The sequence below is a fragment of the Aotus nancymaae genome, unplaced genomic scaffold, assembly GCF_030222135.1.
Source record: "Aotus nancymaae isolate 86718 unplaced genomic scaffold, 86718_ANA_hifiasm-v0.15.2.pri h1tg000014l, whole genome shotgun sequence".
In the NCBI taxonomy this organism is placed as follows: domain Eukaryota; kingdom Metazoa; phylum Chordata; class Mammalia; order Primates; family Aotidae; genus Aotus; species Aotus nancymaae.
The window spans coordinates 63,610,726-63,637,487 of record NW_026988425.1 but is presented as its reverse complement, the minus strand read 5'-3'; the positions used below and the strand labels follow the sequence as shown (position 1 = coordinate 63,637,487).

General features: G+C 41.0%; 1 protein-coding gene and 2 non-coding genes across 3 annotated transcripts in view; 2 read left to right on the top strand and 1 right to left on the bottom strand.

Moving 5' to 3' along the window:
• Positions 1 to 260: 260 nt before the first annotated feature.
• Positions 261 to 26,762, bottom strand: part of OCLN (occludin) — a 62,103-nt gene continuing 35,601 nt past the window's right edge. Inside the window, exons 5-9 of the mRNA XM_064376031.1 lie at positions 20,058 to 20,203; positions 10,435 to 10,647; positions 7,362 to 7,533; positions 3,895 to 3,936; positions 261 to 1,263 (exon numbers count right to left, since the gene is read on the bottom strand). Of these exons, the coding sequence (XP_064232101.1) occupies positions 1,162 to 1,263; positions 3,895 to 3,936; positions 7,362 to 7,533; positions 10,435 to 10,647; positions 20,058 to 20,203 (675 nt within the window). The 3' untranslated portion in view covers positions 261 to 1,161. The remainder of the gene's footprint in view (positions 1,264 to 3,894; positions 3,937 to 7,361; positions 7,534 to 10,434; positions 10,648 to 20,057; positions 20,204 to 26,762) is intronic.
• Positions 16,642 to 16,743, top strand: LOC135275044 (small nucleolar RNA U13). The gene has a single exon (XR_010342763.1). It is a non-coding gene; the product is annotated as a small nucleolar RNA U13 (small nucleolar RNA).
• Positions 23,431 to 23,537, top strand: LOC135274967 (U6 spliceosomal RNA). Its single transcript, XR_010342707.1, has one exon. It is a non-coding gene; the product is annotated as a U6 spliceosomal RNA (small nuclear RNA).

Here is a 26,762-nt window from a genome sequence, read left to right as displayed (position 1 = left end):
AGTGCTATCAACTAATTTTACTTTACTAATAAGAATCTGAATTTTTTAAAAAGTGATACAATTTAAGGGCACCATTTGAAATTACTTGGTATCTCATGGTATAGCATTCTATTTCCAGACACATCAGCATTCTTACAGCCAAAGGACTGGGAAATGACCAACCAGCATAGCACCCAAAAGAGTATAAACAACAACAGATACAACTCCTGAGTGTGGTTTTCCACAGCTGTATGTTAACAGCACTAACAATATCAAACAGGTTATTATGGAAACACCAGGTTTAATACCTTATAAAATATGTATAGAAATTGAATCCCATAAGATACAGGTCAAGTCACAATGGAATTATAAATGTAATCAGATATTCTGATATAATGAAAAGGTCTAGCTGGTTTTAAAAAAATGCATGTAAACCATAAAAGATAAAAAGTATTTAAAAATACACAAAATTCTAACCACTGTGTTTAAACTTTGATTTTAAAAAGGTATATATTTACAATCTTTAAATTTCACACATTTGTTACTTATTACATGATCTTTATTATCAGGATAACATAAGAAAAACCTCTTTTAACCATTCACATAACAGAAAAAAATTAATAGGCTGTTAGACTGTTACATACATAGTAGCTAAAATATGAAAGGCCAGGGACTTTATTATTAGTGGAGTCATAAAACAGACTTAACTAAAACTGTGTGCTAGGAAACAAGCAGTTTCACTTCAGAGATGTCATTGCAGGAACCCAGTTTCCTTATGTGTAAAAGAATGATTATAAATAACAGTTATCTGAAGGGTGGTTGAAAGGATTAAATGAGATTACCTATGGAAACAAATACCTGTAGGTATTAAGACATTGTCTGGGGTGTGAAAGTTTAGTTCACACCAGAACCTTCCTTTAAGGCTTAAAAACCTCACACAGTATTTCTTTCTCAATACAAGAACCAATGTTTAAAGCGTAAAATCCTTACTTGGAGTGTTCAGCCCAGTTGATTATTGAAAGCTATGTATAAAATGCTTCAATACTGATGATATTAAAGCAACCAAAACTTTGTGATGTTCACAAAGGTTTGGCTTCCTGGGTTATGGTCCAAAGTCATTTCCTTCTGAGAAGATTGCAGATGTCAGATACTTAATTTCTCAAACAACTCGGCATCAGCCTTCTATGTTTTCTGTCTATCATAGTCTCCAACCATCTTCTTGATGTGTGACAATTTGCTCTTTAACTGCTTGCAATGATTCTTCTTATTTTTGTAATCTGCAGACTAAAAAGGGAGAAAATAAATCACATAAATTCAACAAAATAAAAGCAGGTCTGCTGGGAAGGTAGAGTTGAACAAAAAAATGGAAGATTTAGTCAGAGAATTATTGGGAGTGTTAACTGAAGTAATGTACTCAAGGTGCCTGGCAGTATCACTAACCACACAGGCGGCTGATTGTTTGCTCAATTCTGTCTTCTAACCTGGGTTTTTACAAGGATATCCTCATTTCTAAAAATCTGTAAAATGACCAAGAAAACTTATGGGACTTTTTGCTAACACATCATCTAAAACTGTAAATAAAACAAGAAACTGGTGATCTCAGTTGACTGGGGAAAGGAAAACTGAATAGGGGATAAGAGAGATGGGAAATTTTATTGTATACCCTTCAAACTCTTATTTAAAATCATGATGCCTGTAATTTATAACATTTTTCGGGGGGAAAGGGTCTCATCCTATTGCCCAGGCTGGAGTGCAGTGGTACAATTATAGCTCCCTGCAGCTCTGAACTCCTGGGTTCAAGGAATCTTTCTGCCTCAGTCTCCCTAGTAGCTAGGACTATAGGCATGTATCACAGCACCTGGATAATTTATAAAAATGTTAATATAAAACTTTTTAAAATGTTTTAAGTCAATAATGACTGACATGCCAAGTGTTACCAAGGGTATAGAGCAACAGGAGTCTGGGGTGGTTGGTGGGAATGTAAACTGGTACAACTACTTGGAAGGTTGTTTGACAGTATCTACTAGGCCGGGCGCGGTGGCTCAAGCCTATAATCCCAGCACTTTGGGAGGCCAAGGTGGGCAGATCACGAGGTCAAGAGATCGAGACCATCCTGGTCAACAGGTGAAACCCTGTCTCTACTAAAAATACAAAAATTAGCTGGGCATGGTGGCACATGCCTGTAGTCCCAGCTATTCGGGAGGCTGAGGCAGAAGAATTGCTTGAACCCAGGAAGCGGAGGTTGCGGTGAGCCAAGATCAAGCCATTGCACTCCAGCCTGGGCAACAAGAGTGAAACTCCGTCTCAAAAAAACAAAACAAATAAAGCTGGATACACACATGCCCATCACTTCTATGTTCAAACATTACAAATATGTTTGAAGCTGCAATTTTTTTTTTTTTTTTTTTTAGTAGAGATGGGGTTTCTCCATATTGGTCAGGCTAGTCTCGAACTCCCAACCTCAGGTGATCCGCCTGCCTCGACCTCCCAAAGTGTTGGGATTACAGGTGTGAGCCACCGTGCCTAGTCTGAAGCTGCAATATTTTTAAAAGCCCAAAACTGGGAACAACCCAATGTTCACTAACAATACAATGGATGCATAAAGTTATGTTTTATATACAACACTACACAGCAATAAAAATCAATGAACTGGCCAGGCACAGTGGTTCACGCCTGTAATCCCAGCACTTTTAGAGGCCGAGGCAGGCAGATCGCGTGAGGCCAGGAATTCGAGACCTGCCTGGCCAACATGGCGAAACCTTGTCTCTACTAAAAATAAAAAAAATTAGCCAGGCATGGTGGTACGTGCCTATAATCCCAGCTAGGCTGAGGCAGGAGAATTGCTTAAACCCGGGAGGTGGAGGTTGCAGTGGACGGAGATCGTACCACTGCACTCCATCTTGGGTAACAGAGCAAGACTCCATCTCAAAATAATATTAATAAACCATGAATGGACCCTTACAAACACAGTACTGAGCAAAAGAAATCACACACAAAATATATACTGTATGGTTCCATTTATGTTATGTTCAAGATAAACAAAACTCTATCTATGATGTTAGAAGTGAGCATGGTGGACCCCTCTGGAAAGAGGGTAAACACTGGAAAGGAGTATAAGGGTGGGGTGGGGGTGCTGAGGGTGGGGAGGCACTGGAGGAAATACATTTCTTGATCTGCACATACAGGTATGTGGTCACATTGTGAAAATTCACTGTTATATATTTTGATTTGTGCACTTTTCTGTATGTATACTTCAACTTTTAAAAAATGTATTTAAAAATCAGCTTTTCCAGTGGTGGCAATCCTCCCACAACAACATGTCTCTCACAGAGGATCTCCTTCATCCCTCTCCAGAAGGGGAGAAAAGGACACCCAAGCAGCAACGCCTGGTGCAGAGCCCCTACTCCTACTTCATGGGTGTAAATGCCCAGGATGTGATAAAATCACCACGGTCGTCAGCCAGGCACTAGCAGTAGTTTTGTGTGTTGGCTGCTCCACTGTCCTTCGCAGCCTACAGGAGGCAAAGCAAAGCTTAATGAAGGATGCTCCCTAGGGAGGAAGCAGCACCCAAAGTACCTTGAGTCAAGATGAATGGGAAACTATCTCAATAAACATATATTGGATTTAAAAAAATAATAAAAAGGTTTAAAAAATCAGTGCTGGTTGTAGCTTTAAATAGCTGAAATTAAAGTTCCAAAACCTTAGTTATAGTTTTCATCTTTAATTGAAGGGCTTTTTATGATAATCAGTGCATATGTGACAAGGAATTCATAGTCATTCTAATTGCTAAATTAGATTTAAGAAAATTTAAGAAAAATAAAAATGAGTAACACAGAAAAGTTCTTCCTCCAGATGAGTAGGTACAAGAATAGAAAAAAAGAAAAGTTCTTCGAAAGAACAATCTCTGATACTTACTCCCTTCACTTGCTTCAGTCTATTGTATTCATCAGCAGCAGCCTATTAATGAGAGACACAAAGGAATATGTTTATTGAGGCATTTTCTCTTTCAAAAGTAATATTCCTTATGTTATACTTTGAAGCTAAAAATGACAACTGATGACAAAAATATAAGCAATTAAAAGAATGAAGTCATGCCGGGCGCGGTGGCTCACGCCTGTAATCCCAGCACTTTGGGAGGCCGAGGCGGGTGGATCACGAGGTCAAGAGATCGAGACCATCCTGGTCAACATGGTGAAACCCTGTCTCTACTAAAAATACAAAAAAATTAGCTGGGCATGGTGGCGTGCGCCTGTAGTCCCAGCTACTCGGGAGGCTGAGGCAGGAGAATTGCCTGAACCCGGGAGGCGGAGGTTGCGGTGAGCCAAGATCGCGCCATTGCACTCTAGCCTGGGTAACAAGAGCGAAACTCCATCTCAAAAAAAAAAAAAAAAAAGAATGAAGTCATAAAGCTCCTAAAACTCATGATCAGCAGGAAGGTCTGAAGGAATTCAGTGAAAAGACATCTATGATACTGTATCTTTCACATTTCACTCACATAGACAGTTAACTATCTGTTCTGCTACTTCTCATCTCTCCTTCATGCCAGTCCCCATGCTACACTGACACCAGGAAGATCTTTTATAACACAGAGAGCTCTGATCAGGTAATATCCCACTACACCACTGATCTGAACTTCCCCTTAACTTCTCCCTTCATCCCGTTTCCTACCTTTCCAGTCTCAGCGCCCACCACCAGCAGCTCCTTTAAAAACTGAGACATGTTAAATGCTCCAAGATTTTGATCATGTTTCCTTATGACTAATCGTGCACCTCTCCCCACCCTTCTGTCTGGAAAATTGTTAATGGTTCCTTCACTGTGAAGCCTTCAAAGACTTTATTTCTCCTATGAGCAGTCATAGTGCTTTCTACATATGATGCAAATACAGCATTAATTATATTGTCTAAATTGTTTAGATGTCAGTTTTTTTTTTGTTTTTGTTCTCTTGTTTTAGATGTCAGTTTTTTTCTTAAAATATGAGAGCTCTTTGAGGGTGGGGACAGGATTTTATGTCTCTAACCTCAGCATTTCCACATCATCAACGAACACCCGGTGATCAACAAATGTTTACTGAATTAAGAAAGATCTATAACACCATATAGAAACCATAAAAGAAATACACAAGTCTAACTATATAAAGATGTGAATATGTCAAAACTAAAAAGCAGATCACTTCAACTGAAAAATGGCAGAAAAATTTTTCAGGTATAAGTGAGATGTGCATCCATTGAGCTCTGTATTGCATCACTAGGAAGATGCAGTTAGTGCAATCTCTCTGGAGGAATTTTGCAACAGAAGTTTAAAGGTACATACCCTCTGACCCTCAGCAATTTCACATTCTGGAATTAGTTATAATTAGATAAGCAGGCCGGGCACCGTGGCTTAACACCTGTAATTCTAGCACCTTGGGAGGCTGAGGCAGACGATCACTTGAGGTTAGGAGTTCGAGACCAGACTGACCAACATGGCGAAACCCTGTCTCTACTAAAAATACTAAAATTAGCCAGGTGTGGTGGTGCATGCCTGTAATCCCAGCTACTTGGGAGGCTATGGCAGGAGAATCGCTTGAACCCAGGAAGCGGAGGTTGCAGTGAGCCAAGATCGAGCCATTGCACTCCAGCCTCGGCGACAGAACAAGACTCCACATAAAAAAAAAAAAAAAAAAAATTAGGCAGACGAGAGCAAAAACGGAGAGGTTCACCAGTATATACTGGTACTACTGGAATAGGGGAAGACATACTTAAATATCTATCCATAGAAAATGACTCTTAAATTATGATACAACCATCAAATTGGAAATTGTTTACCTAATTTTAACACATTAAAAAACTTAAAACTAAGTAGGTCTTTATTATTGATATAAAACAATAACTTGCTGCTGAGTAAGAAAAGCCAGAAATAAGCAGTGCAAGAATTTTTTTTTTTTTTTTAAAGCTAAAACCCCACAATGATAAGAGCACGTCAAAGGGACACAGGAATCGACTGAAAGAGTTCCCAATGGTCAAAGTGAGAACAATTAGAGCTACAAAATAAAGCAGCCTTGGATTATAACTCACAGCATAAAACATATATCCCCGAGTCCATACTTACATAAGTGACTGATAAAAAAAAAAAAAGGAACAAATAAACAAGAGACTAATATCCCTCTAAAAGGTAGGGTAACTATATTAATTTCAGTATGTATACAAAATACAGTATGAAAAGGATGGATTTAAAAAAAAAAAAAACAGTAACCTTACGTGGACAAATACGATCTCAGCCATGTGATTGAGGGAGGAAAAAAGATAACCATAAACTGCTGATTTAAAAGACAGGAAGAAAGTAAATGAAACATGGAAGATGATGTTTTCTTAAAGAAGGTTATGTGACTCCTGCCTGGAGAGGTTAACAACTAATATTTTGGTGATAAGGATTTCTTCATAGTAGGATTTAAGGTGATTTCTTTTTCTGTATACAGTTCTGTGTTGTTCAAGTTCTTTTCTACAGAAAGAATGAATTGGCTTTATACATAGAAAAGATAACAGGGTGCCAGGCGCGGTGGCTCACGCCTGTAATCCCAGCACTTTGGGAGGTCGAGGCGGGGGGATCACGAGGTCAAGAGATCAAGACCATCCTGGCCAAAATGGTGAAACCCTGTCTCTACTAAAAATACAAAAAATTAGCTGGGCATGGTGGCGCGTGCCTGTAATCCCAGCTCCTCAGGAGGCTGAGGCAGGAGAATTGCCTGAGCCTGGGAGGCGGAGGTTGTGGTGAGCCGAGATCGCGCCATTGCACTCCAGCCTGGGTAACAAGAGCGAAACTCTGTCTCAAAAAAAAAAAGAAAAGATAACAGGGCTATTTTTTAATTTATTTTGAGATGGAGTCTCACTCTGTCACCCAGGCTGGAGTGCAATGGCGCAATCTCAGCTCACTGCAACCTCCCTCCCGGGTTCAAGCAATTCTCCTGCCTCAGCCTCCCTAGTAGCTGGGATTACAGGCATCTGCCACCACATCCAGCTATTTTTTGTATTTTTAGTAGAGACGAGGTTTTGTCATGTTGGCCAGGCTATTCTCGAACTCCTGACCTCGGGTGATCCACCCACCTCGGCCTCCCAAAGTGTAGGGGATTACAGCCATGAGCCACCATGCCTTGCCTGGCTATTTTATTTTAAATAGGATAGATGTACATAGAATAGTGCTTTGTAATTCTTAACTATTATACATTAGTACAGACTTCTATTAGAAAAGAATTTCATCCAAAACCCAATCTCAACTGTTCTTCAATGAACTTACAGTTTGATAATTACTAGCACTTTTTAAAAAATAAACATTAATATAAAGAATGCTGTATATCTCCACAGATTAGAGTCAATCTATATAATATACAAATATCGGGTTGAATTTACCATATACTCTTCACTTTCTTCTCGATAGTCATCCAATTCTTTATCCAAACGAGAGAGTTCTTTATTGATCTCATCAAGTTCTGATTGTAAGCTCTTGTATTCCTGTAGGCCATTGTCAAAATTTCTCTTGTACAGTTGTCTTTGTTGATCTGAAGTGATAGGTGGATATTCCCTAAAAGTTGGGAGAGAAAAGAATTACATATATATTCTTAGCAGACATAAAATTCAACGCTCCTTCCTCAAAGATAATAAAGCTGGCGGGGTAGGGAGAATGACATTTTCTTGTTTCCTTTTTGTTTCTTATGGGAAAAGGGAGCTAGAACACAAACAAGTTCATTAAGAATGATTATTCGGTGGCTCACGCCTGTAATCCCAGCACTTTGGGAGGCCAAGGCGGGCGGATCACGAGGTCAAGAGATCGAGACTATCCTGGCCAACATGGTGAAACCCCGTCTCTACTAAAAATACAAAAAAATTAGCTGGATGTGGTGGTGCGCGCCTGTAGTCCCAGCTACTAGGGAGACTGAGGCAGGAGAATTGCTTGAACCCAGGAGGTGGAGGTTGCAGTGAGCTGAGGTCATGCCACTGCACTCCAGCCTGGCACCTGGTGACAGAGTGAGACTCTGTCTCAAAAAAAAAAAAAAAGGAATGATTATTACTGCTCATTTTTAAAAAATAAAAACTACGCCTACATAATTTGTAGAAATAACTTTGAAAATCATTTACAAAATTGAAGGTACAAGTCATAGAAACTCATTTATTCTCCATACACAATATCAGTAATGGGCTATTTATGTTTAAAGGCTTTTTTTTTTTTTTTTTTGACAGTCTCACTCTGTTGCCCAGGCTGGAGTGCAGTGGCGCAATCTCGGCTCACTGCAACCTCCACCTCCTGGGTTCAAGTGATTCTTATGCCTCAGCGTCCCAAGTAGCTGGGATTCCAGGTGCCAGCCACCACGCCTGGCTAATTTTTGTATTTTAGAAGAGACCGGGTTTTACCATGTTGGCCAGGCTGGTCTCAAACTCCTGACCTCAGGTGATCCACCTGCCTCGGCCTCCCAAAGTGCTGGGATTACAGGCGTGAGCCATTGCGCCCTGCCTGTTTAAAGTCTTAAAACTGGAATTCTGGAACACAAAGTCTGCTTTGATCACCACAGTGGCAGCACAGCTGACTGGAAGTGGCTGTTTCCTGCCACCACCCATAGTTTTCAAATTGGTTTATTTATGTTTTGGTCTTGTTTTTCCAAAGTGGAAATAGCTTATCTAGTCCTTTCATTACAAAAATAGACATTAAAAATGTACATGTATAAAAACATGTGCTCACTGTTAAAATAATCTGGCAATTCATTAAAGTATAAAGAAGAAAAACTGAAATTCTCTATCATGTATCTCTCTCAATTTACCAGCTACTTCTAACACAGGAAGATGATGCCATCAACACATAATCCATAGAGAAAATACTTTGAATCCTTTCACAGGGCTGGAGTTTCACAATGATGTGGAAATTCACATTTTAGATCTAACATTCTAATATCTTCATTTTACAGAGGGGAGAAACTTAAATGATTTGATCAAAAGGGAAACAAGAATTCTGGATTTTGAAAGTTTTCAATTAAATCTTCCATGATACAAGTTAGGTGAATATTTTACAGATAGGTGGCTAAATCAGGCCAAACACTCTTGAGGGCAGAGGGGAAGATAAAATATCAGAATCATCAGTGAATTGAGGATCTCAAGCTATCCATGCCCCACCTATCCTTCCTCACTCTCTGAGAAGCAATGTTTTGATTACCATTTACATTGCAAATGTTTCTGATGTGTGTCTTAGTCCTCAGAATACTCAGGCATAGGAAGGCTACACGTCATACACAAATACATTTGGTGATGGTGGGTAGACCGGAACAAAACCACCGACACACAAAGAAGCTTAACCAGAACCATAGTCAAACACTAAATTGTTACCTCAATTGTTTACAAAACTCTTTGCCAAAGTTCTTTGGATTAAACTTTAAAAGAAACTCTGGTCTTATCATGAAAGCTTAATTTAAAAAGTAACTGCTGGCCAGGCGAGGTGGTTCAGGCCTGTAATCCCAGCACTTTGGGAGGCTGTACTCCAGCTAGTGCAATAGAGCTAGACCCTGTCTCAAAAAACAAAACCAGTCGGGCACGGTGGCTCACGCCTGTAATCCCAGCACTTTGGGAGGCCAAGGTGGGTGGATCACGAGGTCAGGAGTTCAAGACCAGCCTGATCAACATGGTGAAACCTCATCTCTACTAAAAATACAAAAATTAGCTAGGCGTGGTGGCTCACTCCAGTAATCCCAGCTACTCAGGAGTCTGAGGCAGGAGAATTGCCTGAACCTGGGAGGCAGAGGTTGCAGTGAGCCAAGATCCTGCCACTGCACTCCAGCCTGGACAACAGAGTGAAACTTCGTCTCAAAAAATGAAAAAAAAAAAGCACCAAAGAAAGGCCTTTCAAATAAAATCTGGGTATAGAGGAACTTTGTTTTACTGATTGTAAAATTCCCAGACAGTGCTATGGTTTTCCTTTGGCATTACGTCTTTTTTTTTTTTTTTTTGAGACAGAGTACACTCTGTTCACTCTGTCACCCAGGCTGGAGTGCAATGGCGTGATCTCTGCTCACTGCAACCTCTGCCTTAAGGGTTCAAGCAATTCTCCTGCCTCAGCTTCCAGAGTAGCTGGGATTATAGGTGCCTGCCACCATGCTCAGCTGATTTTTGTATTTTTAGTAGAGACAGATTTTCACCACGTTGGCCAGGCTGGTCTCAAACTCCTGGCCTCAGGTGATTCACCCACCTTGGCCTCCCAAAGTGCCAGGATTATAGGCGTGAGCCACTGTGCCCAGCCTCCACTTCAGTCTTTATCACAAAAGGGTGCTAAAGAAAAAAAACAACCAACATCACACAAAACACTGTCTCCAGTCCTGGTTGGCAAAGAATGAAATTACACCAGTGACCTCAATTTAAGAGGCAACAACTCCAACACCTGATTGGTCTCCTTTAATCATCAGAAGGTTCTTGTGGCCCAGGAAAGGGAGAGCTGACTCGGTACCTGATCCAGTCCTCCTCCAGCTCATCACATGACTCGCCGCCAGTTGTGTAGTCTGTTTCATAGTGGTCTTGCTCTGTTCTCTTTGACTTTCCTGCTCTTCCCTTTGCAGGAGTCCTTTCTGATGGTGTCTCAAAGTTACAGCTGCTGTAACGAGGCTGCCTGAAGTCATCCACAGGTGAAGTCACTGGAAGCTCCCGAACCACTTCAGGAACCCTAATAAAAACAGGCATCATTGTTGAGTATGCTACAGCCGCTTGCCAGTGCACTGTAATCACAGAGCACAGCAATAACAACCAGGAGACATCTGCATGCAGGTGCACTCATGCAAGGACTTCACATGCTCAACACTGAGCAGATGCCTAGCTTCCTGCATTCAATTTGACAGCAGCTCAGGGTCTCCTAATACACACAAGTAGTAGCTTCCAATTCAAAGGGGATTAGCCATTTTTAAACCTTCTAAGTACAATGGATCTCAGATTTCATTTTAAAAGTTCAGGCTGATCTACAAGAAGCATTTACTTAACCTGTGCCAGGGACATACTCTACAAAGGCTATCAGGAAAATAACGATCATGATTCTTTTCTACAGGTTCTTCTAGTTCCATGGAATGTTGTGTGGGGAAGAATGTACATATGCTTTTTATAATATTAAACTTTTTTTTTTTTTTTTGACAGAGTTTCGCTCTGTCGCCAGGCTGGAGTGCAGTGCCGTGATCTTGGCTCACTGCAACTTCTGCCTCCCGGGTTCAGGCAATTTTCCTGCCTCAGCCTCCTGTGTAGCTGGGGACTACAGGCATGTGCCACCACACCCAGCTAATTTTTATATTTTTTAGTAGAGACGGGGTTTCACCATGTTGGCCAGGATGGTCTCAATCTCCTGACCTCATGATCCACCCGCCTCGGCCTCCCAAAGTGCTGGGATTATAGGCATGAGCCACCGTGCCTGGCCTATAATATTAATCTTATACTCCCATATATCAATTCTCATATTAAGATAAAATCCTGCAGAATAAACTAAATATCTAAACTAAAAAATTGAAAAGCTTTACATTGCAATAAAGTTGAGTCTTTTTAAGATTCTTTTTAAAATTGCTGTTAATCCTGAAGCCAGTAGAATGAACAGAGGGTTACCATCACACACTTACTATTTTTTTCTAATAAAATTATTTAAAGTTGCATCAGAATTGCATATTTAAATTGCTTATGTTTCAGCCACAAACATGAAAATAACCGTAACTGAGGAATAAAATACCTATGTTGAAAGTGGGAACTACTTCTGAGTAAAAGAAATACAAAGTTACATTTTCCTGTAGAAAAGGGCAAGAACAGAAATGAAAAGACCAAAGAATGGGCCTGAGACTTTCCAATTATCAGTCTAGCTTTCTAATCAACTATTTAAAATGTCTGAAGCATTTCTTTTTGATGCCAGTTTACATAAACTATCATACTGAGCTTTATAAACTACCAGGTTTAGTCCCTCTTCTAAGTGACCTACATGTGCTTTGCTCTGTTGTCAGAGTCTTAGATTTCTAAGCACACAATTTCTTGCAGACTTTTTGGGGTATACGTGTGTAGATGCAGGTGAGAGTGGTATTTATTTCTTCTTTGAAGATTTATGGCCGGGGCAGTAGCTCACACCTGTAATCCCAGCACTTTGGGAGGCCAAGGTAGGCGGATCACTTGAAGCCAGTAGTTCAAGACCAGCCTGGCCAACATGGCGGAAACCTGTCTTTACAAAAAATATAAAAATTAGCCATGCATTGTGGCAGGCATCTGTAATCCCTGCTACTTGAAAGGCTGAGGCAGGAGAATCGCTCGAGTTCAGAAGGCAGAGGTTGCAGTGCGCTGAGATCGTACCAGCCTGGGTGACAGAATGAGATTCTGTCTCAAAAAAAAATTTTTTTATTCAGGTAATATGGCTTTGTGTGCTATGCTAATGTTATTTCTAATGGAGGGAAAAAGTGACTTTCTCCATAAGTCAATGATTAACAAGTTCCTAGACACTCTGCCAAAACTGCCAGGTACTATGCTTCTTCTTTGAGGGAGCAAAACAAAATGTTTAGAATGCAGTGGATCTATTTTAGGGGTGGGGCCAAAGAGAGAGGAAACTAAAGGGCAAAATAAATTAGAAAAAAAACATAAAACAAAAAGTAAAACATCAAAAGCAGGCCTCCTGCCAGAATTTTTATGACACTGATATATATCTTTACCTTGGAAGTCGTCCTCCCCTCTTCCTACACTCTTTAAAATATTAGCATACTTGATCTAGCATGAAAGCTAAAAGCAAAATGTTTCACAAGAAAGTACTGACTACAGGTGTGAGCAACACCACACTGGGCTAATTTTTAATTTTTTTGTAGAGACTGGGTCTCCCTATGTTGCCCAGGCTGGGCCATCCATATTTCCCTAGCTGCATTATCTTTTCAGTCTAGCATGAAGTTCCCTTTCCCAAAGCTTATATAGCAAAAACATTCTGATTGGCCCTTTTCAGGTCACTATCATCCTAGAAGCCAGGAGAATGTTCTCTGACAAGCAAGACTTAGATATGCCTCCGAATAATGATGGCAGCTCTAAAATACAGTGTGTATAACAAACATCCTTCTAACAGTCATGGCACTGAATGTTGATCACGGATTGTTTCTCTGACTTCACTGACTCTGTGTATAATAAGAAAAGGATTCTTATGAATGTGTTTTCAATTCAGTAATTATCCTGAACACCTAACATGAGTAGAGTACTGAGCCAGGTGACCATGGGAAGACCAGGTCCATGTTCTCATAGAGGCCACAAAATAGGGGTGGAGAAAGTGCACAACAAATACACTGAGAGTCAGGGCAAGGTAGGAGCAACAAAGGCAGCATGAAGGAGTGTGTATGAGAATAAAACAAATGAATGAAGAATAAAAAGAACAAGCCAGCTGGGTGCAGTAGCTCACACCTGTAATCCCAGCACTTTGGGAGGCCAAGGCAGGGGGATCACTTGAGGTTAGGAGTTTGAGACCAGCCTGGCTAACATGGTGAAACCCCTGTCTCTACTAAAAACACAAAAACTAGCTGGGTGTGGTGGTGCATGGCCTGACTAACATGGTAAAACCCCTGTCTCTACTAAAAATACGAAAACTAGCCGGGTGTGGTGGTGCATGGCTGTGATCCCAGCTACTCAGGAGGCTGAGGTGAAAGGATCGCTTGAACCTGGGAGGTACAGGTTGCAATAAGCTAAGATGGCACCAATGTACTCCAGCCTGTGTAACAGAGCTAGACTCCATTTCAAAAAAACAAAAAACGAAAACAAGCCAGGTGTGGTTGCATGCACCTGTAGTACTAGCTACTCAGGAGACGGAGGCAGAAGGATCACTTAAGTGCAGGAGTTTGAGGATTTAGTGGGCTATGATCACACCATAGCACTCCAGCCTGGGTGAAACAGTGAGACCCTATCTCTAAAAAGTTTAAAAATAAAAATAAAAAAAAACATAGGTGGCTATCCTGTCACAACAGAAGCTGAACTGAGAATAAAGCCAACAAATCAACAGGTGACAGAGAGCACATAGAGCCCTGCCATCTTCTGAATCCCTTGATTATGTCATGCCTGAAGCTAGAGGCATTCTTGGGCCTCATGTGACTCAGATAATTCCTCCTTTTTCCCTAAGCTATTTTTTTTCCATGATTTTGTTTTTTTAATTGAGACAGTGTCTCCCTATGTTGCTCAGGCTGGTCTCGAACTCCTGGCCTCAAGCAATCCTCCTACCTCGTTGGCTTCCCAAAGTGCTAGGATTATCAGCCTGAACCACCATGCCCAGTTGTAAACTAGCTTAAACTGGGTTTCTATAATTTCTCTAAGTTGGATAAAAGTCCTAATATCATCCTACCAGTCTATTACTACCAAACAATGATATCATTTGACACTGCAAGGAGTCAGCCTGCTTTGAAAGCTTTGCACTGCAGCAACATTCAACTTTCTTGATTTATGAAGGGTAATTCAACCTGGGTGTGGACAGGATACTGGGGAGTGTACCTAATAGGGCTCTCCCAAGTTCATTTGGTAAGTTTGGAGAGGCACCCATCTGCAGCTAAATTCTGGCGTTCCCAGTGCAGGATTAATTCTCCAAGCTGACTACCTTAAAATTCTAAGCTATAGGACATTATAAGCAAAAGGAGCCAGATATGAGAGTAAATTGCATGATTCCATTTTATATCAAGACCAATAACAACACATAAACAGATGATGACAGACATCAAAACAGCAGTTACCTCGGGGTGGGTGTGGGTGGGTACTGATGGAGAAAGGGCCCATGGGGACCTTATGTGGGGCTCAAAATGTCTTTATCTTGGTGGTGGAGTTAAGTGTTCATATCTGGGAAAACTCATCAAGCTGCATACTCAACATTAGTGCTCTTTTTATGGAATGTACATTATGCTATGCGAGAAAAATACATCAATGCTGAGTTACCGCATCCTTAGCATGGATGGACGGACACAATGTTCTCCAACCAATTCCTTCTCTATCCACTAGAGTGGTGAGGAACAGAGGTGCTCATGGGTTTCTAAGCACCTGCAAGAATGCTTTAGGAAAGACAGGCTATGACTTACAAGTTCTTATTCCCATTGAAGTAGATGTCCTTTGAATCCTCTATAACACTCAGTACTCTACTACGAACTACACTTTACAATTTTTTTTTTTTTAATTTTTATTTTTAAGACTAAGTCTCACTCTGTCACCCAGGCTGGAGTGCAGTGGTGCAATCTCCACTTACTGCAACCTCCGCCTCCTGGGTTCAAGCAATTCTCCTGCCTCAGCCTCCCAAGTAACTGGGATTACAGGCACATGCTGCCACATCCATCTAATCTTTTTGTATTTTAGGAGAGACAGGGTTTCACCATTTTACCCAGGCTGGTCTCGAACTCCTGAGCGCAGGCAATCCACCCACCTCAGTCTTCCAAAGTGCTCGGATTACAGGCGTGAGCCAAAACCCTTCCATCATTACCATGCTCTGGGGAAGATATTGTTCATTCATTGGGGAAAAGTGTGCATCATATAGGATGAATATGTTAAGTATACTAGCCGTGCACGGTGGCTATGGGCTCATGCCTGTAATCCCAGCACTTTGGGAGGCCGAGGCAGGCAGATCATCTAAGGTCAGGAGTTCGAGACCAGCCTGGCCAACATGGCAAAACTCCCTCTCTACTAAAAATTACCTGGGTGTGGTGGTAGGCACCTGTAATCCCAGCTACTCAGGAGGCTAAGGCAGGAGAATCACTTGAACCCGGGAGGTAGAGGTTGCAGTGAGCCAAGATTGAGCCATTGTACTCCAGCCTGGGTGACAGAACGAGACTCCACCTCAATCAATCAATCCATCATGTACAGCTATTTAATAGACTATTATACAGCTATAAAATAGAATAGTGCTAAAAAATAGAATAGCGCTTCTTCCTGGTTATAATTTTTTAAAAAAAAACAGAATCAGTTGACTCATTGCATAGTGATATGGACAATACCATGATAAAATATATTGCTAATAATACATTTGATATGATACTATTTTTTTCTTTTTTTTTGAAACAGGGTCTTGCTCTGTCACCCAGACTGAAGTAGAGTGGCACAGTCTTGGCTTACTGCAACCTCAACCTCCTGAGCTCAATCAATCCTCCCATCTTGGTCCCGAGTAGCTAGGACTAGAGGCATGTGTTACCATACCTGGCTAATCTTTATATTTTTTGCAGAGAGGGGATTTAGCAATAATGCCCAGGGTGTTCTTGAACTCCTGGGCTCAAGCAATCCACCCACCTCAGTCTCTCACAGTGCTGCAATTACAGGCATGAGCCACTGTACCCAGCTTTGGTATGCTAGTATTTTAAAGGGGCGAGGGGGGAGAAATAAATGTACTTTGGCCAATATCTTTATTGTTTTTAATCTCTGGAGAAATATAAAAGAAAGTGATGACATTAGTTGCCTCTGGGGAGAGGAACTAGGTAGCTGATACCTTTTGTCCCTTTTAAATGTTATACTATATAAAGTATTCATTTCAAGACTAAGATTAATTCTTATTAAGGAATAAGATTTTCAAATGAATTTGTGAAACCATCTTGGTTTTCATGAAAAGGGACACCAGAAAATGCTGTGGAACCATGCAGGCCTTACAATTTAGAGGCACAGCTGGTGACAAGACATACTATAGATAGATATTTTGCATGTATGAAAGTTCTGCAGATTGGCCCTTTTATAGTTCATGGGCGTGATGATTGGGTGTTCACACACGTGTGAAATGTGCCACCCTCAAATCTTGTTACAATATTTGCACATTACCTGTCCAACATGAAAAAGAAGAGAAAAAAAAAGTTCTGCAAATCAGAGCTTAAAACTTTTAGAGGCTGAGGCAGGAAGATCACTTAAGGCCAGGAGTTCGAGACTATCCTGGGCAACAAAGCAAGACCCCCTTCTCTACAAAAATTAAAAATTAGCCAGGCATAGTGGCACACACCTGTGGACCTGGCTAAAGTGAGCTATGAGGCAAGAGGACTGCTTGAGCCCAGGAGTTCAAGGTCACAGTGAGATGTGATCACACCACTGAACTGTAAGTCTGGGTGACAGAGTGAAATAGTGTCTCAAACAAATTATGGGGGGAAAAAAAAACCTTTATAAGGATTGCATCTCTCTTGTGTACCCTTTTCCCTAACAGTCTCCAGTGCTTTAATTTTTGTCAAAATCCAAAGAGAAGAAAGAACAGAGAAAATGTGCTTTCTTGCCAGGTGCGGTGGCTCACACCTGTAATCCTAGCACTTTGGGAGGCCAAGGTGGGTGGATCACGAGGTCAAGGGATCGAGACCATCCTGGCCAACACAGTAAAACCCTGTCCCTACTAAAAAAACAAAAAAAATCTGGGTGTGGTGGCACTCGCCTGTAGTCCTAGCTACTCAAGAGGATGAGGCAGGAGAATCACTTGAACCCAGGAGGTAGACGTTGCAGTGAGCAGACAGCACATCACCGCACTCCAGCCTGGTGACAGAGTGAGACTCTGTCTCAAAAAAAGAAAAACAAAGTGCTTTCTCCAAATCATTCACAATTGAAATCAATAGCAAGATCAAGTCCGAATACCAAAACAAAACATATAAGAGTTTGAGGAGTAGTCAGACTGCCAGTCTTTTCCCAAATTTGATCCCAGGGTAATAATAAAGGCTATTGTCTTCAAATTAATTCTGTAATTAACTCAGCTGCTGGTGTCATCTTATGGATTTCCAGGCTCAAACTACTATGCACCCAGAGTAAATCTCATATATCATGGCCCACTAATCAGGAGTCAGGCATTGGGGATAAAACTTGGAAGTAGGCCGGGTGCAGTGGCTCACGCCTGTAATCCCAGCATTTTGGGAGGCTGAGGCGGGTGAAAGTGGGAGGATCACTTGAGGTCAGGAGTCGAAGAACAGCCTGGTGGCCGGACATGGTGGCACATGCCTGTAATCCCAGCACTTTGGGAAGCTGAGGCAGGCAGATCGCTTGAGCCCAGGAGTTCAAGAGTAGCCTGGGCAACATAGCAAGATCCTATCTCTACGAAAAAATAGAAAAACATTAGCTGGACATGGTGGTGCACAGCTACTTAGGGGACTAAAGTAGGATTGCTTGACCCCAGGAGGTCAAGGCTACAGTGAGCTATGATCACACGACTGCACTCCAGCCTGGGTGACAGATTAAGATCACATCTCTACCAAAAAAAAAAAAAAAAGCATATAAAATAAGGAAAATATTTCTCTATGTCTATACAATGTAGGTGTGGTTTGTCTGTTGTTGTTGTTTTAAATCTCACTGTATTACCCAGGCTAGATTTGAGCTCCTGGACTCAAGTGATCCCTCCCACCTCACCCTCCCAATTAGCTGGGACTACTAGTGTGCACCACTGTGCCAGGCTTTGTGATTGTGTTTTATTTTGTTGTTGTATGTTTTGGGTTTTTTTGGATACAGAGTTTCACTCTGTCACCAAGGCTGGAATACAGTGGTGCGATCTCAGCTCATTGCAACCTCCGCCTCCCAGGGTCAAGTGATTCTCCTGCCTCAGCCTCTCAAGTAGCTGGGATTATAGGTGTGTACCACTATGCCCAGGTAATTTTTGTATTTTTAGTAGAGACGGGGTTTCGCCATGTTGGCCAGGCTGGTCTTGAACTCCTGATCTCAGGTGATCCATCCACCTCGGCCTCCCCAAGTGTGGGGATTAAGCAGAAATAGCAAAACCACATTCCTAGGGTGAAAGAACCCAACCCAGCCTTTCCATTAAACAAGCAAGTGAAAAGAAGCATTTTCAATTTAGAAGGGAAAGAGACCCCACCCTCTTCATCCTGGGCCTCTCTACCAACAAAGCAAAAATTAAGGGCGTAAGCCACTGCACCCAGCCATGTGATTGTGTTTTAAGAGTCTAAAAAATTCAAGTTATAGAAAGCTAAGATTTATTATTGAAGAAAGAAAAATGTTGAGTTAAAGTGTACAGTAATGTACTTCACATTCACTCACCACTCACTCCCTTACTCACCCAGAGCAACTTCCAGTCCTGCAAGCTCCACTCATGTTAAGTGCCTTACAAAGATGGACCCTTTTTTTATCTTTTACATTTACTGTACTTTTTCTGTGTTGAGATATACTAATACTTACCACTGTATTACAAATGCCTAGAGTATTCAGTACATTAACATGCTGTCCACATTTGCAGCGTAGAAGCAAGAAGCTATACCATGTAGCCTAGGATTGTAGTAGGCTATCCATCTAGGTTTGTGTTAAGTACACTGTGATGTTCACACAAGGATGAAATGCCTAAAGACACACTTCTCAGTATCCCCATCATTAAACAATGCATGACTGTATATGTAAAAATACCGACTTTATCATCCTTAAGCAAAAATTACATCCCCGTCCATACCAATTATCTCCAATATTCTTCTCTCACTAGTCATTAGATGGAATTAAAATTGGGCTTTAGGGTAAGTGTTTCCACCAGAGACACCACTTCAATAATCACATGGCACCTACCCTAGGCCAGATGCTCACTGAGGTTTCACATCTCCCAGCAATACCGAGGACCTAGCGCAGCAAATGAAATACCACAATTCCTGGATTCAAATGAAGTCTTCTAGTTTAATAGAAATGTATGTGGACAAGGTTGACTGATGTGTAGTGTCCTCCTTCTGTTTATGATATCCAACAATTACAGGCAAAAGAAGAGGTTGAGCACAGTACTGACCTCTGCTCAGTAACTTCCTTTCACCCTCACCTAAACTTCAAAATCAGAAACAGCAGAACCACATTCCCAGAGTGAAAGAACCCAACCCAGCCTTTCAATTAAACAAGCAAGTGAAAAGCAGTTTCAACTTAGAAGGGAAAAAGAGCCCCACCCTTCTCATCTCCCTCTTCCAAGTAGCCGAAGACCTCTCTATCAACAAAGCAAAGATCGTTGTAATACCAAGATCCAGATCCAGTTTTTGTGTGCACTGCCGGATACTCTTTTTTCTTTTTCTTAATTTTCCCACTGCATTCCTACAGGATGCTGGACTTTTTTTTATGGATAAAGGCACAGAACAACAAAAATAAATCATGTGCAAATACTCATTTTTACACTCAGTCTATCAAACTAAAAGAGTTGCTACTTACGGTGTGGATTTATAGGAAGACTCTGGATAAAACCGCTTGTCGTTCACTTTGCCATTGGAAGAGTATGCCATGGGACTGTCAACTCTTTCCACATAGTCAGATGGGGGTGGAGGCATGTCCTCTGTGCCTGCAGACACATTTTTAACCTTAAAAAAAAACCCAAGAGATAGTTATTATTTATCTTGTAATGAAAAGGGGGAAGACATTGAAGAAAATTATCTTATATACATGGTCTAATATTTATGTGGCTCATTAAATGTTATTAACACTAATAATAAAAAGGGAATCAATACAGGTTAATAGTCAAATCCATTTTGTAATAGACATATAAACAGTGCTACTGCTAAACAAGTATGAAGAAAAATCTGATCACCTAATTCTCATCCTAATGTGATTTAGGTTGAATAATTAACTATGGCAATTTTCTACCTCCATATTAGGAAGACTCATTCTCTCATGCCCACATTAGAAAGACCAGTCTCATTTAACCTAAGCTAGGTCTGGGTTAGAATTTTCATTTCTGACAAGCTCTCAGGTAGTGCTAATGTTGCTGTCTGGGCACCACACTTGGAAAAGCACTAATCTAGAACAAAGCACACTGGTGGTTCTTAATCCATTCATCTCTAAACGTGGAATGTTAAAACCACAGAAAAATTAAGAAGCTCAAGCTGACTTCTGCTCTTTTAATAAGAGATTTGTTTATTCTCCCTTAATGTATGTTCTCAATGGCTCTATTATTAATAGCCTACACAATGTATCACACAACATCAGTGCCTTCCCTTTTCACTTTCCTTATTTCATTCTGATGTGTAAGTGAATTCATCCTACAGGTAACATGCATTAGAAACTATGCCTTGTTAATGTAAAATACATATATAGATGGCTTGCATTTGAGGAATGCAAGCCCTTTCTAAAAGCTTATCAGGCCAGAGAGGCATTAAAATGAAACAGCAAACAAGTCCTACTTCCCCCCTGAGCTAGGTAGTTATCTCCAGAAACTGCTTAACCTAACAATGCTACCCTGCTATAGCTCAACAACCTATCAACGTTATTTCTATAAATCAATGAGAATTCCTGATGAAAAACTTTGTTTCTGCCCACTCCTTGTCCCCTTTTTTGCCTTTAAAAACTTGCTTATAAAAAAGGCAGAATGGAGCACTCCCCAAGGGAGCTTGGAAGCACGTCCCAAGCAGCTGTTCTCAACCTTGGCCCAAATACATTCTCTATATTAATTTTGCCTCAGCTTCTTCCTTTAGGTCAACATTAACATGGAAGGCTTACCACAGAACCTTTGGGAGAAAAAATTTAAGTATAAAAAGCACAGCCAATTACCTCCCAACACTGTTAGATTTTATGTAACAGTTCCAACACTCTTTAAATTTCACCTAATAGTCTTTAAATTATTACCTGTGACTCTGGAATTCTTAAAAAAAAAAAAAAAAAAACAAAGACCTCCAACAAGTGCTAACCCTAGATGAATCACTTAGCTGTTTTACAGCAAAGGAACAGAAATAAAGTGTGGAAAAAAAATAAAAATAAGTCTACAAATTATTTCTTTGAAAAAGAGCAGCTATTCAAAAGGGTTGAACCAGTTTAGCTTGGTGATAAGATCAACGGCATTTTAGCCAGGTGAGGTACATGTGCCTGTAGTGCCAGCTACTCAGGAGGCTGTGAAGATCTCTTGAGCCTGAGAGGTGGAGGCTGCAGTGAGCTGTGACTGTGCCACTGCACTCCAGCCTGGATAACAGAATAAGACCCTGTCTCACACACACACACCCCCACACCCAATGGCAACGGCATCAGATTATCTGGGCTCACCCCAGGTCTGCCGACCACAAATTCTATAAAGCCTCAGTTTTCATCTGGAAAAAAAAAAAAAAAAAAAAAAAAAGGAGAAAACTACCTACTACATAAAGTTATTTTGATTATTAAATGAGATGACAAGATATCACATTTACCACAGTGCCTTTAAACACAGTAAAAATGCAAAAGATGCTGGATTTTAGAATAAAGGCCACTGGATCTAGTCACATCATTTTTACAAGAATTTGGAAGTGACAGAAGACCTTTATTTGGATTATTCTGCTATTATAAAGCCTTACAATTAGGTTCAGCATCAATACAGTGTATCTTCCTGCAATACACATTCCTTATGTCTTAAGTTTTAAAACATGAGATGGGCTCTCTTGACTTATCCAGGCAGTATCACATACAGAAAGATATTTACCTACCCATTAAAGTACATTAGGGTATTCTTGATTGTTTAACATTCAGAGTCAGAAAGGAATAGAATCATTTCCCTCTGGAAGTGGAATTTGGCAGCAACTGCGAAACCAGTGGGTGGGTTGCCACGGAGTGTGCTCAGATCCCACCACAGGGGGGAGGGTAGGGGAGCCCTCTTGGTTCCCACAGAATTCCTTACAACAAAAGCTTACAAAAGAAGTTGCCAAGCTTCACAGGCAAATGCTTCACCAAATCAAAGGTCTATTCTTAATCCAATACCTCATCAGAATTTAAAAATCCTTCTTTTGCTTAAAAACCCATTTTATAGTCAAAGATGACTGCCAAAATAAAAATAAAAATAAATGAAAACCCATTTTATACTTCTTTAGGCCCCACCCTTCCCCCCAGCATGAGTTTTGGCAGAGTCTGAGTATAAGAGTCAGAGATTTCTTACTGGCTAGAATGCCCTTCCCCTTTTGCCAGTTATTCTTTATTTGGGCTTCAATTCCAGGTTCAAGTGCCATCACCTCCTCCTTGAAGCCTTCCATACAAGGCCCTCCTGGAGGAGGCACCAACCTGTGCTATCTCCCCACACCTGTGCATACAAACCTCCCACCAGATCACTTATGCACTGCCGAACAAGTGCTTACTCACAGTACAATGGCTTGTTCACCTATCTCACTTCAGTAGGCAGTGGACGACTTAAGCTACCACTATCTGACTGCTTACAATGAGTGAAATATTGAAGTGACAGATCATTTAGTAGGCATGGCTTTACAGGCAAATATTCTTCCTTTTTCAGAAATGAGGAAGCTGTGGCTCAAGGAGTTAGACAACTTTCCCAAGAAACTAGACGTAGAAAATGGAAGGGCGGGCAGTGTCTTGCTTTCCTCTTTGAGTCTCCAAAGGCTCACACAGTGTCTGGCACAAATCAGGAGCCCCAGGTTTGCTACATAAAGGTTACCTCATTGATTACTGTTCTATTCCTACGTTGTATACCCAAGTATCTTATCAGTGAGGCACACTGAGCTGACCTTTATCTCTTAGCGTCAGCAGAACTGGACTAGCTTGACCACTGACTCCACCCTCCAGCACAGATCTTTGATTACTTAAACCTTTTCTATACACATGCATGATAAATTCCAAGGCAGTGCTCCTTTTGGCAGCACATATACTAAAGTTGAACAATACAGAAAAGATTAGCATGGCCCTCGCACAAGGATGGCACGAAATTCATGGAACATTCTATATATACATATATTTTAAATCCTGAGCCAGCTGTGATGCCAGACTCAAAGAAGAATAAGCAGCAACCTTTTTCCTCAAAAGGAGCTTAGAGTCTAGAGGCAAAGGGAAAATATATTTGAAAAACAAGGAGTAAGATCAGTTTTTTTTCCTCTTTACTCTTCAACTTGCCTGAAAAAAGGCTAAAATATTTTTTCCTTTAATCCACTTAATGGTACCAATGAAAAGTAAGTATAAACCCATTATCTGCAGCTCTCGAAGGGCAGTAGGAAAGTAGAATGGGGGTTGGGGGCAATACAAAGTGAACAGGTGTGTTCGTTTCTACAAGGAGTCTCCAACCTATATTTCCCATTATTATGAGAAAGGACTTCTGAATTTCACTGTTATTACTGATACGATCCCCAGTCAGCTCATCAAACTCAATGATGTAGTTAAAGTTATCTTAAAAAATATATATATATTTTTTAAGACAGGGTTTCACCATGTTGGTCAGGCTGGTCTTGAACTCCCGACCTCAGGTGATCCGCCCACCTTGGCCTCCAAAGTGCTTGGATTACAGGCATGAGCCACCACGTCCGGCCAAAAAAGATTTTAATTTTCACAGTAACTTTTTTTTTTTTTTCTTAAGAGGTGAGGTCTTGCTATGTTCCCCAGGCTGGACTTGAAGTCCTGGGCTCATGCGATCCTCCTGCCCCAGTCTCCTGAGAAGCTGGAACTACAGGCTCACACTACATCTCACTTTTTTTTTTTTTTTTGAGATGGAGTCTCACTCTTGTTACCCAGGCTGGAGTGCAATGGCGCAATCGCACCTCATCGCAACCTCCGCCTCCTGGAATAAGGCAATTCTCTTGCCTCAGCCTCCTGAGTAGCTGGGATTACAGGCACGCACCACCATGCCCAGCTAATTTTTTGTATTTTTAGTAGAGACGGGGTTTCACCATGTTGACCGGGATGGTCTCGATCTCTTGATCTCGTGATCCACCCACCTCGGCCTCCCAAAGTGCTGGGATTAAAGGCGTGAGCCACTGCGCCCGGCCACATCTCACTTTTAAAGATTGAGAACTCGAGAAAACCAACTAGGCATAATTCTTAACAGCAAAATGTCTTTGTGACAATTTTCCCTTATGTAACTTGAGGATATCTCTAAGAAATTAGGGGCAGAAGAAAGCAGGATGAAAATACAAATTAAAGATTTGTCTAGGTTGGGCACAGTAGCTCATGCCCGTAATCCCAGCACTTTGGGAGGCCAAGGCAGGAGGGATCACCTGAAGTCGGGAGTTCTCAACCAGCCTGGCCAACATGGTGAAACCCCATCTCTAATAAAAATACAAAAATTAGCCAGACATGGTGACGCACGCCTGTAATCCCAGCTACTCTGGAGGCTGAGGCAGAAGAATTGCTTGAACCCGGGAGACAGAGGTTACAATAAGCCGAGATCCACCACTGCACTCCAGCCTGGGTGACAAACTCCATCTCAAAAAAAAAAAAAAAAGTAACTCAGACTTACTCTTGAAATGAAATTCAAAAAGGACAAGCACTCACACTGGACATGCTTAAGGAGTATGAATTATTAATTTAGGGGATATGCAGGGAAGTTTTAAGATTCTTATTCTAATCAAGAAAGAATTTAAGGTGTTTCTAAAATATCAAAATAAAATATCAAAAGATCTTCACAAGAGGTAATTGTGAAGATAAATTTTTATTCAAAGTTTAACTGTACTCATTACAAGTGTTTAGATTATGTCGCTTGTGAAAAAAAATCTTTGTGACAAATAACACCTAACACTCCTTGGAGAGTTAATGAAAACATCCTAAACCCCTGTGGGATGCCAAAAGGAAAACAAAGAGGGCAGCTCTCCTTTAGAGTATCTCAGGTGCTCTTCTCCAAATACCTGCCATGATTCTTCCTCACCCGAGACTAAGATGAGTCTACACCATCATGTTGGTCCCACCTTCCCCACCCTGACTCCCTGAAGTCAGAAAAGGAATAAAAAGGCCAAGAATGAATGTTCTAGGTTACTATGAAAGAAACTCTTCTCTCCTCCAAAACAAAGATTGGGAAAAACACTTATCCCCACTTAAATCAATTTCATATTTCATTTGGAGTTAGTAAAAGCCAAAAATTGCAATGATAGCTAATCCTCCTTTTTCTCCTCACCCTAATTTCATCCCTAGTTCACACATGGAAGAGTCAGGCTAAACCTGCATCCATGTGGTCTAGTAACGTGACAAAAGCCATCTACCTCTACGAAGGAAAAGGAAGTTCACCTGTTGAGTATTTAGTATTGGGCCAGGCAAACCTGACTTTGTTTATTCTCACCACCATCCAGTGAGATGCAATTATCTCTATTTTCAGATGAGGAAATTGAGCCTCCATGGTTAAATTAACTTGCTCAAAGTCACAGAGAAGGAAAGTAGCAGAGGGGAGATTTGAACCCTGGTCCACCTAGCTCCAAAGTCCAGCTCTTCCTGGCATAACAAACTGCCACTCAAGAACTCAAACATGGCTTGAAGTACCCATCTTGGCTGGGTATTCTGACCAGTCTTTGTAACAAAGGAGACCATTCTCATTTCCTTAAACTCCTCACCATTTTGAAGAGTTTTATTTGCTTGTTAGTTTAACTTTGTAAGAGCAGCTATTGATGCAAAATTATTATGAGTACGTTTCAGTAACCAGGTGCCTTTGTTTAGGTCAGCATTTAGGAACACCTCCCTCAAAAGGGAAAGAGTATGGTTTTCTCAGCTGGGTGATTAAAGTGGAGAAATAACTCAGGCATCAGAGGGAGGAGCATCTTAATCTCAAGGATCATCTCCAGGTTTACAACCTGCCCATTCCACCCTCCATTAGCACTATGCCCTTGTACTGCAGGTTCTCAACAGTAAGTGGCCCAACTCGTTTTTCCTGTTTTCTGATATTTTACACCCTCAGATACTCTCCCCAATAAAAGCTTCAAAATCGACTCTGGAAAGTTGTCTTAGACTTTTCTCCACCTTTGGTCACTTGAAGGCAGACGGTCCCACATCTACTAATCTCACAAAGAGACTGTGGACCAGGTTTGAACAAGTCTGGTTATTTTACCTTGCTGAGATGGCACTCAGGATTTAGAAAACAAACTGCCTCCTACCCAACTGCACACTGTCCAAAGAAATAGTAATAATATAGACCAATGAGAACTATAAATAAAATCCTAAGCCCCCAACCGAGAAGCCTCCCTTTTGGCCAAGAGTACCCCAGAG